The 15,891-nt window shown below is 44.3% G+C and overlaps 1 protein-coding gene across 1 annotated transcript; it reads left to right on the top strand.

Moving 5' to 3' along the window:
- On the top strand, positions 1–11,809 carry LOC133444790 (ankyrin repeat and SOCS box protein 15-like). Its single transcript, XM_061722694.1, has 9 exons — positions 1–101; positions 195–247; positions 536–667; positions 3,653–3,811; positions 4,528–4,773; positions 5,667–5,838; positions 6,844–7,372; positions 9,222–9,375; positions 10,668–11,809. The coding sequence occupies exons 1-9, from the start codon at positions 1–3 to the stop codon at positions 10,838–10,840; spliced, it is 1,719 nt and encodes a 572-aa protein (XP_061578678.1). The 3' UTR covers positions 10,841–11,809.
- The last annotated feature ends 4,082 nt before the right edge of the window (positions 11,810–15,891 follow it).

The following is a 15,891-nucleotide window of genomic DNA, read 5'->3' on the forward strand; positions in this document are numbered from 1 at the left end:
ATGAACACGTATGAGGAATATGATGAGGAACTGATTGACTACAGCATCCAGCTCAGTATTCAAAGCTCCTGCCAAGATGCCTATCTGAAATCTGCAGCTAGGTATGAAAGCCACATACAAAGTGCTTTTTCCATCAAATGCATTTATCACATGTCGACTGACTGCCCTCCACCTCCTCTGCCCTTGACTATTAGTTTAGCAGCAGCAGCCAATGAAAATCACAGAGTCCTGGCAGCCATCGAGCAAGGTGAGTTGGACATCATGCTGGAAATACCTTCACTATTATCATAGTCATTTTATGTTCAGTTGGCAAACTTTCATTTGAAGCCAAAAACCAAAGTCATGCGATCCGCAGCTGCAGTCAAGAATTGCAATACATCATGTGGTTGGCAGCTGCACAGAAAGAGGGAGATAAATAAACAGAGAGAAGGGAGGGTGTAGTGCTGGACAAAGGGAGGTGGGAGAAGAGCAACGAGGACAAAACACAGGTTTACACTTTGATTCCCTTTCTTTTGTCGTGTTGCTGTGTCTGCAGGCGAGGTCTCTGTGCTCAGGGAGATGCTGAGTCACACCCTTGCCTTCAGGGAGTCAGACATTCATGGCTGGTTTCCCCTCCACCGGGCTGCTGCCCAGTCCGTCCTGGAGGTTCTGGAGACCGTCCTTAAATGTGAGTAGAGTGTTTTAACATACATTCAGATTGTATGTGTACAGTCTCTTGCCTTCTCCATTAGACCCTGTGGCAGGGTGGAGGAGCTGCAGCCACTCAGGTTGATTGGGGCACAGGTGGCCCCAATCAACCTCTCCACCCGGCCTGCCTTCATAAGCTGCAGAGCAGCAAGAGGTCTGTGGTCTGCTGCTGGAGCTGCTGAGCTGTCTGGTGCTGTGTTAGTGCACGTGGGGTAAATAAAACAGTTCTGCACAAAACTCTGTGTCCTCCTCTATCCTGTCGGTCGGGCCCCCGTAGCACTCGCATTGCTACACTGGCGCCCAACGTGGGGCCCGACGGGATGGAGAAGGGAGGCACGGAGCGGGCCCTGGAGGCACTGGCCCGAGCAATGGCCGACCTGGCAGCCGTGCTTCAGGGCCAGGGTGAGCGGCAGCTCGCGGCGCTGGAAGCGCTGCTGGCGCCGCAGCCGGCAGGCCGGGAGGCAGAGGCTGCGGGACCAGCGGAGCGACCCACTCCAGCGCCACGTCTGAGGTTCGCCACGGCGGTCCCTGAGGATGCGGTCCCGGAGGATGCGGTCCCGGAGGATGCGGTCCCGGAGGATGCGGTCCCGGAGGATGCGGTCCCGGAGGATGCGGTCCCGGAGGATGCGGTCCCGGAGGATGCGGTCCCGGAGGATGCGGTCCCGGAGGCGGCAGAGGCTGAGACGGAGGTCGGCGAGGCGGAGACGGACCAGCTGCTGGAGCAGCGCTGCATCGGGGAGGAGACGGACCAGCGGCCGGAGCAGTGCTGCGTCGGGGAGGGGGTGGTCCTGGACACACACCGGCCACGGATGCCGTCTGGCCCGAGGCCACCCTGGGCCCGGTCCCGAGAGCGGCGTTCTCGGCGGTTACGCCGAGGGCGACCTCCCGACCGGGTTCTGTGGTCGGCCCGTCGCCGAGGACGACCTCCCGACCGGCCCCAGCGGTCGGCCGAACCGGGAAGGCCCGGAGGCGCAGTCTGCGGTTCCTGGCTTCCTCTCCCGCTCCGAGGGGGGCGGGGGGAGTTGGCTCGGCCGGATGGACCCCGGCCTGAGGTTGGCGATGGGGGTGTGTGGCAGGGTGGAGGAGCTGCAGCCACTCAGGTTGATTGGGGCACAGGTGGCCCCAATCAACCTCTCCACCCGGCCTGCCTTCATAAGCTGCAGAGCAGCAAGAGGTCTGTGGTCTGCTGCTGGAGCTGCTGAGCTGTCTGGTGCTGTGTTAGTGCACGTGGGGTAAATAAAACAGTTCTGCACAAAACTCTGTGTCCTCCTCTATCCTGTCGGTCGGGCCCCCGTAGCACTCGCATTGCTACAGACCCATTGAGTTGAGTTGAGGATATGGCTCTATTTAAAGATCTTATGGCGCTTTTGCATTAGTACCACCTTAGCTCGGTTCTACCCGTTTTGCGCTTTCGCACTAGGGCTGAGACGAGTAGAGCCGCTCCAAGTCGATACTTTTTTCAGTAACCATTTCAGTGAGGTTCTGAAAGCGGGCTGAGCAGGGACTATTTCTGACGTCACCACCCTCCTCGCCACCGATTGGTCGGGGGGGGGGGGGGGGGGGGGGCGTCATCACCCTCCTTGCCACTGATTGGTCGGGGGGCGGGGCCGGCAGACGTTTGAATCAGGAAGCGGGAGTCAGAGCGAGGGGACTCGCGGCTCGCGGCTCGCAGCGATTTTATTATAAAGCGCAAAACGTCTGTTTGGTGATCCAACTCTGAGGTGCAGATGTTCATAAACCTGGTGGCTGTCGAGCAAAAATTAAAAAAGCGATGTAGACGGGCTGTTTTTTTCTCAGCCGCTCCCGGCTCCAGCTGATTTCTGATCAGCGCCGACATGAACAAAGGTGTTGCGCAATCGAGTACGTCACAGCAGCTTCACCACAACCTGCCCGCTTCTCCCCTGGCTGTGCGAAAACACACGTGTGGAACCGTGCCGCGCCAAGCCGAGCCAGGCTCAGCCGATACTAGTGCAAAAGTGGCTTTAGTCAGCCATATCACAACACCAAGTACGCTCGCCGGCCACCTTATTAGGTACACTTTGCTAGTACCAGATTGGACCCCCTTTTGCCTTCAGAACTGCCTTAATCCTTCGTGGCAGAGAGTCAACAAGGTTCTGGAAACATTCCTCGGAGAGTTTGGTCCATATTGACACGATAGCATGATAGTTGCTGCAAATTTGACGGCTGCACATCCAGGATGCGAGATCTGAAAAAACGAGCAAGCGAGTGATTATGTACATTCGTTGAGTGAATATTATGAAAGTAAAATATATATTTCTCGCTAGAAATGTATTCAAAACGCATTTTTATGAAGAAACTAACTCAAAATATTGATTTTATTCACTAAAAATTTGAAATGTCCATGTTTTTTTGTTTGATTCAGTCTGCAAATGATGTAAAGCATTATGGGAAATTTTCTCTAGCCCTCGGTCAGCGAGTCAGCATCTGAAATCCCTCTCTCTGAAGGGCTAGATTCATGCCCACTAACCCTTGTTATGCCCACTAGCCCTACATGCAAAGAGGAATTGGGACACCACTACCCTCACGGGAACGCGCACAATTTAGGGGTAGGACTGTAAAGTAGGACGGGGGGTGGGGGGGATTGGGACCGGCCCCAAGTCATTGGTTGTTAACACAACAAAAACAGTGAAAAAAATCTTACCTTACATTTCACCTTGAATAAATATATTTATATATAACAAACATAAAACATGCAGGGGAGATGACAGGAAATGTGGCATCATTAAAATAAAAGCAGTTTTCAGCTGATGGGTAGCTGATGCCAGCGTTCCTCTCTGTATAAAATAAGCTGTGATGTCAGTCCGCTCTCATTCAGCTGGGAGGGCAGCCAGCACAGTGGTGTCTATAACTCCCAGCCTCACCTGCCAGGTTAGCACAGCTGACAGATATGAAAACCAGGAATGTAGACTCTGACCTCTGTGTGTTGTGTTTGCATGAATGGAAGCTCCAGAAGTCAGTCTGGAGGAGAAGACGGTCACTGATGGAGAGACGCCGCTCACACTGGCAGTCAAAGCTGGACTTGGGAGGAATGTGACGAGCCTGCTGGAGCACGGGGCATCGCCTGACAACACAAACAGAATAAATGAGACGCCGCTGCTGTTGGGTAATAAATCTATATGATCAATTGTTGAACTCTTATTAGCCTATTTTCACCCACTTCTTCCTTGCATTTGAGTACAAGAGGTAGGGTATAGAAAGGCAAAGCCATTTCACAAGACACAAACGCCGAGCTGAAGTCCACGAACAGGATCCTCGCGTAGGTCCCTGAGGTGTCGAGATGACGCAGGATGTGGTGCAGTCCCATGTTGACTGCATCATCCACCGACCTGTTTGCCCGGTAGGCAAACTGCAGGGGGTGGAGCAGGGAGCCTGTGGTGTCCTTCAGGTGGCTCAACACCAGCCGCTCAAAGGTCTTCATGACAGCAGACGTCAGGGCGACGGGTCTGTAGTCATTTGGACCTGTGATGGTGGGTTTCTTGGGGACTGGGATGATGGTGGAGCGTTTGAGGCATGAGGGCACCTCACACAGCTCCAGGGAACCGGTTAAAGATCCGTGTGAAGGTGGGAGCCAGCTGCTCGGCGCAGGCTCTCAGGCAGGAGGGGGACACGCCGTCCGGGCCTGGAGCCTTCCTGATCTTCTGCCTGGAACAGCCGACACACGTCCTCCTCGCAGATCTTGAGTGCAGGCAGGGTGTCGGGTGGGGGGAGGGGGGTAGTTAAAAGTTGTTATTTTTAGTTCTTGACAAGTCCATCATATTTTGGTTCCAATAGCACAGGGATATAACAAAAAATGTCTCCCTTTTTGTGATCCCTCTGCAGCGGTGAGAGCTGGCTCGTATGAAATGGCATCCACACTGGTGGCTCATGGTGCCTGGGTGGACCAGGTCTGCAGAAAGAACTGGTCAGCTATGCATGAAGCAGCCAAGCTCGGCAATCTGGACATCCTGATGCTGCTGCTGAGAAATAGTGGATACGTACACCAGAAGGATGACATGGGAGTGACGCCGCTCGCTGTGGCTGCCGAGCAGGGACACTTCCCCATCGTCGAGCTTCTACTGGACTACGGTCAGTTTGATGATAGAACTTTAGATCGGAAACAGTTAAATTGTCATAAATTTAATAAATACAGAGAGTGAACAGGAGTAAATAAACAATGAAATATTAAATATAAATTAAAGCTGCAAGCAGCGATGAACGGGCCCTCGCGCGTGCAATTTTCAGTCCGATGACACCACGCACGAGTCTTTATGTCAAACCATTCAAAAGTTATGGCAGAAAATAGGAACTATCAAATATGGACCAATCAGATGAAGGGGGGGCGCACTTTTTGGGGTCTAGCGTCGCCACGGTAACACTTTTGAAAGAGAAAAGTAATGCACATCATCGCAGGATGGAGACGCACATTTTGATGTATAACACACCTGGGTGCACATTACGGTTCGGGCGAAGAAGCGTCCGAAGAAATGGCATAAATTGCGCCAAAATGACACGATTAATTCAAAATGGCCGACTTCCTGTTTGGTTTCGGCCATGGCGCCAAGAGACTTTTCTTTAAGTTGCGACAAAATACAGGTGTGTACCGATTTTCGTGCATGTACACCAAACTGTATTGTGGGGCTTGAGGCACAAAGTTTTCTAGGGGGCGCTGTTGAGCCATTAGGCCACGCCCATTAATGAAAACCATGAAATAGCAAATTTTTCGCCAGGCCTGGCTTGTGTGCAAAATTTGGTGACTTTTGGGGCAAGTTTAGGGGGGCAAAAAGGCCCCTCATTTCATCGGAAGAAAAATAAAAACGAGGAAAACCAGAAAAATAAAAACATCTCCTACAGATACAATAGGGCCTTCGCACTGTCAGTGTTCGGGCCCTTAATATAACATTTCAATGTCAGTCTTTTGATGACCAAGTCATCTTCTCAACACACCTGTCCTTTTTTCTTTACTCTTGACTTCATTAAAGGCAGTGAAGTGAATTCCCAGGCGCGTGATGGGGAAAGTGTCCTATCGGATGCAGCCGGGTCTGGAAGCATGGAGTGCATCCAGCTGTTGCTGGACAATGGAGCCAATCCCAACCTTCCCAGCATCACTGGACACCTGCCCATTCACAAAGCAGCATATGCTGGACACTATGAGTGAGCTCCTCCTTTCATTCTTGGACACACCGCTGCGTGTAGAGTGTACCAAGCAAATAAGGGTGGGAAAGTAAAATGTAACCGTGTGATTGACTCCTTCAGAGGAGCTATCTTTGATGCTGAACTTTTTCTGTCTGAATTGGCAAGGTTTTACAGCTTTCAAGCTTACATCCAGTACTCGAGTTGAGGGGGGATGGCATCCCCCCCTGAAATAAAAACAGTCAAAATCATCCCCCCTGTTAAGCTGCCATCCCCCCTTTCCATCCCTTATGTCATTTCATCAATGAATATAGTTTTACTGCTATTTCAACATTTAGTCACCAGAAAAATAACTCATTTGACACTTTTCACCTGTTTCAAGTACATTTTCACTTGAAATAAGTAGAAAAATCTGCCAGTGTGACAATATTTATCTCATCACAAGCAAAAAAAATCTTGTTCCACTGGCAGATTTTTCTACTTATTTTAAGTGAAAATCTACTTGAAACAGGTGAAAATTGTTGTTTTTTCCATTGATGAGTCTTGTTTTAAGTGTAATGAGATTTTTTTTACTAAAAGGAGACATTTTAAATTTTTTAACTAGAAATAAGACAAATATTCAGAAATAAGTAAGTAAGTAAAAAATAAGAAATAAGTTCAGAAAAGTGTTTTTTATTGTTGTGTTTTGATGTATTTGATGTAAGCCCAGTGGATATTTAAAGCTTACAGAAGGCTGCATTTAACTGCTGCTATGTCATTCCTGCAGTATTTCTGCAGGTGTTTTGGTCAGTGCTATTATTTGTAATATATTATATTATTTGTAATCAGCACAAATTATCTGTCCCCATATGATAAAATCCACCATCCCCCCTGATTCTTTTTTACAACTCGAGCACTGCTTACATCTAATATGAAAGTTGATGTGAAGAAATGTGATTAATCTCCACTGGTAAAAAGTTTGTTTCCTGTTGCGTGTGTGTGTCTTATTCTAGCTCTTATTCAACCCCCTCCTTATTTTTCCCTTAGTGCTTTAAAATTGCTGATCGGGGTCACCAACATGAGGATCATAAAAGAGTCGGGTCAGAGCCCCGTCCACTCTGCCGCAGACGGGGGCCACGGCCACTGCCTGAAGCTCCTGTTAGACTACGGGTTTGATGTGAACCTCCGCATGAACACCAGAAACTCTGAAAACTACCCGGACATGAGAAGAAGCGCCTTGTTCTTTGCCGTCTCCAACCAGGATGTGGAGTGTACTAAAATGCTGCTGAAAGCGGGGGCGAAGACAGACCTGGACCCGCTGAACTGCCTGCTGGTGGCGGTCAGGTCTGGCAGTCACGACATCGTGAAGATGCTCCTGGCTGCCAAGGCAGACGTGAACTGTTACTTCACGGTGGTGAATGACACGCTGTTCCCCACGGCGCTGCAGTACTGTCTGAAGGATGAGGCCATGATGCGCCTGCTCTTCAATAACGGCTACAAGGTGTACAGCTGTTTCCAATGTCCCCATGACAAGAAATCTGGTGCTGCGGATGATGATGGGGCAGGAAAAATTCCAGTAAGTTTCTGTTTTTCCTTGGTAAAAATACAAAACGTATAATTTGGGCCGGGGGGGATATCTTTTAATTCAGCTTTAACTGGTCTCAACTGTGTCAGAAAGGGAGTATATACGAGTTTTGCAACAACTATGCAAACTTTTTGACTTCAACAGCTTTCTGGGAAATAGAAATTGTGGCCTGGATTAATATTATCTACAGGACTGTCTCCGAAAATTAGAATATTGTGATAAAGTCCTTTATTTTCTGTAATGCAAAAATGTCATACATTCTGGATTCATTACAAATCAACTGAAATATTGCAAGCCTTTTATTATTTTAATATTGCTGATCATGGCTTACAGCTTAAGAAAACTAAAATATCCTATCTCAAAAAATTTGAATATTCTGGGAATCTTAATCTTAAAATGTAAACCATAATCAGCAATATTAAAATAATAAAAGGCTTGCAATATTTCAGTTGATGTGTAATGAATCCAGAATGTATGACATTTTTGTTTTTTTAATTGCATTACAGAAAATAAAGGACTTTATCACAATATTCAAATTTTCTGAGACAGTCCTGTATATTTGTTGAATGTCCTACTACCCCATTTGTCTGTCTGTCTGTCTGTCTGTCTGTCTGCCTGTCTGTCTGTCTGTCTGTCTGTCTGTCTGTCTGTCTGTCTGTCTGTCTGTCTGTCTGTCTGTCTGTCTGTCTGTTGTAGACCACCTTGCAGACCATTCTAGAGCAAAGTTTTAGCTTTTATGATTGCATTATTGTTAATCATTGTCATATGCTTCCCACAGATGTAGATTTGGTGGACAGGTCTTCTGCTATCAGGAACCATTACTATGGAACCAACTTCCAATTTGGGTTAAAGGGATTGTGACATGAAAAACACATTTTTCTAGATTTTTTGTGTTTTGTTGGGTGTCGTGACACCCAACAAAACTTTTAACATTCAGTGTTCATTCAGTTTCCGCATAATTATGCAAAAACGGCGCATCTTGGGTGGCGGACCTATACGTATAGACCCGCTAAATCACCGCCCCCTCCACCCAGCTCCCTGCCCATCACCTATCCTCTCTCCGCCCACAAGACAAATCATCCGAGCACTGAGCCGCGGGCTGGAGGGAGAGAGACGTCTAAGTCTCTCCTCTCCACCCGCGCTCTCCTTTTTTTTTCCGCCTACGACCTCAGATCAGACGAGACAACCCGTTGGGAGGAGGAGCGGGGCAATGATTGACAGGAAAGGGGGAAAAGGACGCGTTTTTCACTGCGCAAAAAACACCGTCATAAAAAAGCCCGGCATGGAGTACTGGAGTCAAGATTTTCTTGTTACACCTTTTTAGACACATTTGAGGGATATTGGCCAAGATTTTTAATAGTGTTAAAAGCATGTTAAAAATGATGTCACAATACCTTTAAGGAGGCTGACGCCACCTCCACCTTTAAATTTGACTTGACTCAAGGCCTTTGCTCCTCTAGGGTGCATAGGCCGTTGACAAATGTCCTCCGTTTCACTCGGCTTTTAGCTGTTCTTTCGAGATCTCCCCAGTTGAGGCTGCTCTCTACCCTCTCCCTTTTCTTACTTTGCCCAGCTGGGCTTATGAACTAGTTCCTGCTCAAGGTTTCTTCCCTCCTAAAGGGGAGTTTTTACCTGCCATTGTTTATGTCATAATTGCTCCGGGTTAATGTTCTTGGTCTCTGGAAAGCACCTAGAGACAACATGTGTTTTAATACGCTATATAAATACAATTGAATTGAATTGAATATGCTTTCATCTGGAAAGTTGTAAGTTAGTCCGGTTTCTCAAAAGACGGTATACTGCACGTATTATTGAAGTGCTGTGTCTTTGTCCTCCTTAGTTCTGTCAGTTCATGAGTCTCGGCTGCGTCAAGCATCTGTGTGGAAGTGTGATCCGGATCCTGCTGGACTATGTCAACCACGTGCACATCTGCTCCAAACTCAGAGTTATCTTGGAAATACAGAAAGAGTGGCCTGAGATTTGTGAAATTCTCTGTGAGTTGATTGTTTTTATTGCATATGCTTACTGCTATGAGATAAGAATTCAACAAGAGTTCAGGCTTTAATGAAGTCCAAGACTACTTTCAGTGAAAACAAAGCATTGTCAAAATCCAAAAGTCACATATTTAACACAATAAATTACGATTGTTGAATATCAGCCAAGGTGATGACAACAGCCGAGTGATCAGTTGTTTTGTTTCTACAACAGGCTGACATCTCATTTCAAAAGTATTATCCTTATTTAGCTTTTTTACGCAAAGCCAAAAGTAGTTGTTTTCTATTTACATATATAGCTTTCCTTTGCGTCATATAAATTTGAATATTGCAACCTTTTTTTCATGTGCCTATGATAACGCGGTTATACTGTAGTCTTGTTCACATTGGAGTAGACCTGTGAAATTCACATAACTTTTAATAACAGGACCTGATGTCACTATTTAAAGCAATGGCCATCACTTTGGTTAAAAGTCCATATGAGGATTCAATCTGTACAAGATATATTAGTTTTACTTACCTGACCCACTGAGCCATCCAGGGCCACCAGTCTCTCTTTATAAATGTCATAATGAACCTGTAAGTTTTCCACCACCTTCGTTCAGCTTTTCAACACTCTTTTTTCAGTTTTGACCCATGCAGCATTTCTCCATGGAGGTTGATTAACTCACTTTATTAACTCCCTCTATTTCTCCTTTCTACAATTATATTTGATCCCCTAACCCGGGGGTCGGCAACCCAAAATGTTGAAAGAGCCATATTGGACCAAAAACACAAAAAACAAATATGTCTGGAGCCGCAAAAAATTAAAAGTCTTGTATCAGCCTTAGAATGAAGACAAAACATGCTGCATGTTTCTATATTAGTTATAACTGGGGGAAGATTTTTTTTTAATTATGCACTTCAAGAAAAAAGTCGAAATGTCCAGAAAAAAGTCGAAATGTCCAGAAAAAATTTGAAATGTGAAGATTAATGTTGAAGTACAATCTTGAGACAAAAGTCAAAATTTCGAGAAAAAAGTCGAAATATCTGGATTAAAAAAGGAAAAGAAAAGGAAGAAAAAAGAAAAAAAGGAAAAAAGAGAAAAAAGGAAAAAAAAGAAAAAAGAAGAAAAAAAGGAAAAAAAAGGAAAAAAAAGGTCAAACATTTTTGAAAAATGTCCAGGAGCCACTAGGGTGGCGCTAAAGAGCCGCATGCGGCTCTAAAGCCACAGTTTGCCGACCCCTGCCTTAACCTATAATTCAATACAGAATGAATGAATGAAGTAAAATGTCCCAAACCTTGCTTTTCAGGCAATCCTCGCTCTCTCAGGCAGCTCAGTAGACTGGAGATCAGGAAGCGTTTGACCCTGAGGCGCCTCAAAAATCCTGAAATCATCTCAAAGCTTTTCCCTCCTCAACTCAGGCGTTTCATTCTATACGAGGAGCTGGACCTTTCTAGCCAGAACCCTGAACTCGTCCTGTGAAGATCTGCATGTTTCCTGCAGGAGTCTGGCTTGTGCTGGATGTAGCCTCATTTAAAAAAAAAAACATTTTGAATTGTTGGACTTGATAAAATGTTATCCGCCTGCAGGTTGGCTTTGGACAGTTTTTCTTTTCTTTTTTTTTATATTTATGATTAAAAACTATATACTGTTTTAAAATGTGATTAATTTGTCTCAAAAGAGAATATACTGTACTCACAAATGTGAATTTGTTTGATGGCTTTTTTTCTTTCTGTTTCAACTTTCCTACTGATGAAAATGTGTATGTTTCAGGCCATGGTAGTCAGAAAAATGTGCAGGATTGAATGACTCTAGTCTAGATTATGCATCTACTGTATATAAAACAAATAACTTTAATAACTCAGAGTTTGAATGGATGTCTTTAATACAACATGCAATGTACTGATGATGGAAGCTCAGTGCTTTAATGTTTGAAACTTAATTTGTAGTGATTTATGACTGAGACAAAAACTAAGATACTGCTGATATAATATATACTAGAAGTTTAATATGTATTAATGCAGAGAATGCCCTACAGAAGCTGCCACAAAGTAAAATGTGCGATATGTAGACTTACTGAAAATGAGTCCGTGACCCACCAGTTGAGAATCACTACTTTAAAAGAAGGTGACTGGACTTCTCTTTGGTTCTTAAAGATTCGTTAGAAAGACTCAGATCAGCTGAAACACTCTGTTTATTTAAATCGAGGTTGAAGTCACACCTTTTCTCAGCTGCACTTGAATAAAGCTTCAAATCTTACTTTTAAACTTCAGTTTCAAAACTTGATCATATTTTAACTACTGTTTTTATTGTTCTTTTTTCTTTCTTTCTTTTTGTTTAAATTTTAAACCATGCTTTTTATTTTCGCCAATGTGATCATGTTGTAATGTCTCTGTAAAGCACTTTGAATCACCTTGTTGTTGAATTGTGGTATAGAAATAAACTTGCTTTGCCTGGCCTTGCTGTGCCTTTACACCCCATCATTTTACGTTCAGGGAAGTTACCAGGAAGTAAAGATCCAAACATGGTTCTTAAAATAAACAATTAAATAAAAACAGCCAGCAGGAGAAGGAAGTCTAGGATGTGTGGGAAGATCGTCATTAAAATAAGATCTAACATGAATGTTCAGGACTATTTCCAGTTTTTCAGGGTCACTGTGAAAGATTCAGTTTTAGACTCCCATGTTGTAAAACTCCAGTGAAAGAAGTTTAAACCCTTCAACTGGGTGATGGTGATCTATTAATACGTTTCACTTGAAGAAGAAAACAAGCTAGAATTGTGGCGCAAATATTTAAATTCAAGCTGAGCATGCAAAATCTGCATAACTAGCAAGGGATATTGGGGATGGGGGGGTATTTACATGAAAATATCTCAGAATTTCTGATTGAATGTTAACTTATACATTTCCTAGAGAAGAGACAGTATATATCTGAGGCAAATTTCAAATAGTTAATTTCGATTAGGGCTTCTATGGGCTTGTTTAGGATGTTACAAATTTCATTTAATTACTTCTCTTATACTGTTGTTTGAATCTTATGTTGAAGTGGGATCTGACAAGTCTTTACAGATATACTGTATAAAAATCTGTACCACTGAAACATGCAGGCCTTTCTCACTAACTACAAGTACATGTATCTGAAGGAGATAGCAGACAATGTGCAATGATTATTTTAAGAAACTTGGTGAAGTTGAGCGACTGGTGTGGTAAAGACAGTCCTCTTTCATGAACAATGTTCACAGCTGGAAAGCTACATTTTATTCAAACGTGTGGATATAAAAGCACAGAAGAAATCCAAAGTTACAGTACAAGTAAGAGGATCCTCCAGTGCTGTTTTTCTGACTGAACTACCACTGAATCGTGTCTCCGTACACACGGATGAGTTGAGGGATTCATGTGAGTCTTCCAGATCAGCAGGTTTAATGCCTCAAATCTGAAAGTATAGCCAAAATACGTGTATGATAGTGAAGAAATTGTTTTTATAAAAGTGCACTAGAAGAGAGGAAGCCTGTAGGCCAGCTGTTCTGACTCTACTTTTTCAACATATCATCAACATATCACTAGCCCCTTTTAAATTGGTGGATACCCCGCGTTCAACATGTGGATCTAACCCAGGGGTCGGCAACCCAAAATGTTGAAAGAGCCGTATTGGAGCAAAAACACAAAAAACAAATATGTCTGGAGCCGCAAAACATGAAAAGTCTTGTATAAGCCTTAGAATGAAGGCAACGCATGCTGCATGTATCTATATTACCTATGACTGGGGGAAGTTTTTTTTTTCATTATGCACTTCGAGAAAAAAGTGGAAATGTCGAGATTAATGTTGAAGTAAAATCTCGGAGAAAAAAGTCGAAATGTTGAGAAAAAAGTCAAAATGTCGAGAAAAAAGTTGAAATGTTGAGAAAAAAGTCAAAATGTAGAGAAAAAAGTAGAAATGTCAAGAAAAAGTCAAAATTTTGAGAAAAAAATCAGAATGTCGAGATTAATGTTGAAGTACAATCTCAAGAAAAAAGTCAAAATGTTGAGAAAAAAGTCAAAATTTCGAGAAAGAGAGATTAAAAAGGAAAGGAAAAAGGAAGAAAAAAGAAAAAAGAAGAAAAAAAAGTAAAAGAGAAAAAAGAAAAAAAAAACAAGAGAAAAAGAGAAAAAAAGAAAAAAGAAGAAAAAAAAGGAAAAAAAGAAAAAGAAAAAAAGAAGAAAAAAATGAGAAAAAAAGGTCAAACATTTTTGAAAAAGCTCCAGGGAGCCACTAGGGCGGCGCTAAAGAGCCACATGCGGCTCTAGAGCCGCGGGTTGCCGACCCCTGAGCTAGCGTGCCGCCTGTCCTTACATTGACTGATGCAGGGTGGTGTGTTGAGCTGCCCCGCCAATAACTCACCTCCAACATTAGTCTTAACCGCGGGTCAGGTCTCATGTAAACGTCACAGGTAGGGCCTTTATTTGCAAGATGAGTAAGTTGGGAAATAAAGAGATACGCAAGCTACTAAGCTGAGGAGCCGAGGACACCGTAAACCAACATAAGTCCAGAACCATAAACTGTTCAACAACTGGCTACAAAAATAACAAACTGGGGCGTTGCAAAAACCTTCATCCCGACATCTTCGTTTTGAAAATTACACCTGCTGACAGCGTATAAATCTAACGCCTCCCGACTCACCTTCACTTCCTCCAACTCACCTTCGGGCATGAGGTGGTAAATGATACATACAAGAGAGAGAAATACATTCTCTCTCTTGAAAATCTAAAAACACTGGAGGGAACTCTTTCATAAATGTATCAGGGATTCCAGAAGCGGGGATTCTTGACCCACACCCACAGATCTGGGTTAACCACCTGGACATGCAGGGATTTGCCCGTCACTAATAGGCTTCTATACAAAAAAAGCAGTTCTGCTTGTGGATTGGTCCTTCTCTCTCTCTTTTTCTCTTGAAATTTTATTTGAATGTCTTCTCTAGGTGAGCTCCTCAGTGACCATTCATTCATTCTGTGTCACTTCATCTGCTGACCTCTGGTACTAAATACTGATCACATAACCAAACCAAACTGTACCCAGTCGAATCCAGTCGGTCAAAGGGACTGGTGATTGCCGTCCCATCAATTGACTGTGATAACCTCCGTCTTTTTATGTTCATCATCCTTCGACTGTCGTCGAGATCCTAGATGTCACTTCTTTCCATCGGGTCCTGTCGGCCATTGCTGCTCCCAGTTCTTGGAGTGTAAGTCCTGTGTCCCTAGAGATTGTGTCAGGATAAGTATGAGGCCTTGTTCCTCTGGATGATTGGGGGAGCCGCCATAGCAGGATGTCGGATATTACTTGATCCGTAGCACGGTAGCAATGACCTGCAAAGATTGCTCTACGGCAGGTGTCACTAATCCTGGTCCTCGAGGGCCGGTGTCCTGCATGTTTTAGATGTTTCACTGCTTTAACACACCTGATTCTAATTAATCATGGTCATCAGCTTGTCATCCAGGGCTGCACAATTCTGTTAATGACACAGTCACTTGTATCATGGTGCAATGAAGCGGGGAAACATCTAAAACCTGCAGGGACACCGGCCCTCGAGGATCAGGATTGGTGACCCCTGCTCTACGGCGTGCTACAGTTGTTGTTATTGGTGGCAGTTCACCATAGATCTGCTCCTTGGTTGGATGAGTTTTCCAGGAGATGTTTTTGACACACATGAGGAGTCTTGTGTATGTGCCGTTGAGCCGGTCTTGTAGTTCCTTCTTCATAGTCCAGGTCTCAGCACCAGATAATAGGATGCTTTCAACACAGGCCCTGAAGAAAGAGACCTTGATGGAGGTTGAAATTCCTGACTGCCAGACTCTGAGGAGTTTGTTGCAAGTGTACCAGGCTTGTCCCTTTCTGGCAAGAAAGTATTTTCTGCTGTCAGCCACATATGAACCCAGATATTTAAAATCCTTGACTTTTTATGTTAAGAATCTCCTGAACCAATTACCAGAACTCGTCCTGCCTTGTAAGCCCTCATTATGGAATACCACCATCCACCTCAGAGACCATCCAGGAAACTCCCTCCTTCACAATACAATCAAATGTTTACTGTCACATGTCTCTGTCCTGCATTTGTGTCCAGTCTTCCAAAAGAAAGCTGCTCAAACTGAAGTGTTAATTTAAAGCTGTAACGTCTCCGTGTGACCATCACCATGTTCATTAACATCAGAGAAATCAAAGGCCAAAGCTGTAATTCTGAAAGACTTGGAGAATAAGCGATTAGTTGTCTCTACTGTAGGTTCTTTAATCCGGTTTCATTCAGCTGGTTAATTTAGTGTGTTGTCTCCATGTGATTGGAAACACGGTGGATTGCTCTCCAGAGCAGTGAAGCCATCGCTGCTCTCGGATGAATCATAAAGAAAACCGGTGCTTACAAGCTGCCAACTCATTATTGTTTGTCGTTAACTGGTGAGAAAGTGCAGTGTTGAATGGCCTGCATGTTGAATACAAGGGAACAGATGACACCTATATATAGCGTAGAGGGAGGAGGGGTGGGTGATAGGTGCTCAGCCATGACACAAA

This window comes from Cololabis saira, chromosome 5 (genome assembly GCF_033807715.1).
Source record: "Cololabis saira isolate AMF1-May2022 chromosome 5, fColSai1.1, whole genome shotgun sequence".
NCBI lineage: Eukaryota > Metazoa > Chordata > Actinopteri > Beloniformes > Belonidae > Cololabis > Cololabis saira.

Excerpts from the sequence above, each read along its gene's own strand:
- LOC133444790 (XM_061722694.1), top strand. The coding sequence starts at position 1 with ATGAACACGTATGAGGAATATGATGAGGAACTGATTGACTACAGCATC. Across the intron at positions 5,839-6,843 it reads GCATATGCTGGACACTATGA|TGCTTTAAAATTGCTGATCG; the intron begins GTGAGCTCCTCC and ends TTTTTCCCTTAG. Across the intron at positions 9,376-10,667 it reads TGAGATTTGTGAAATTCTCT|GCAATCCTCGCTCTCTCAGG; the intron begins GTGAGTTGATTG and ends CTTGCTTTTCAG.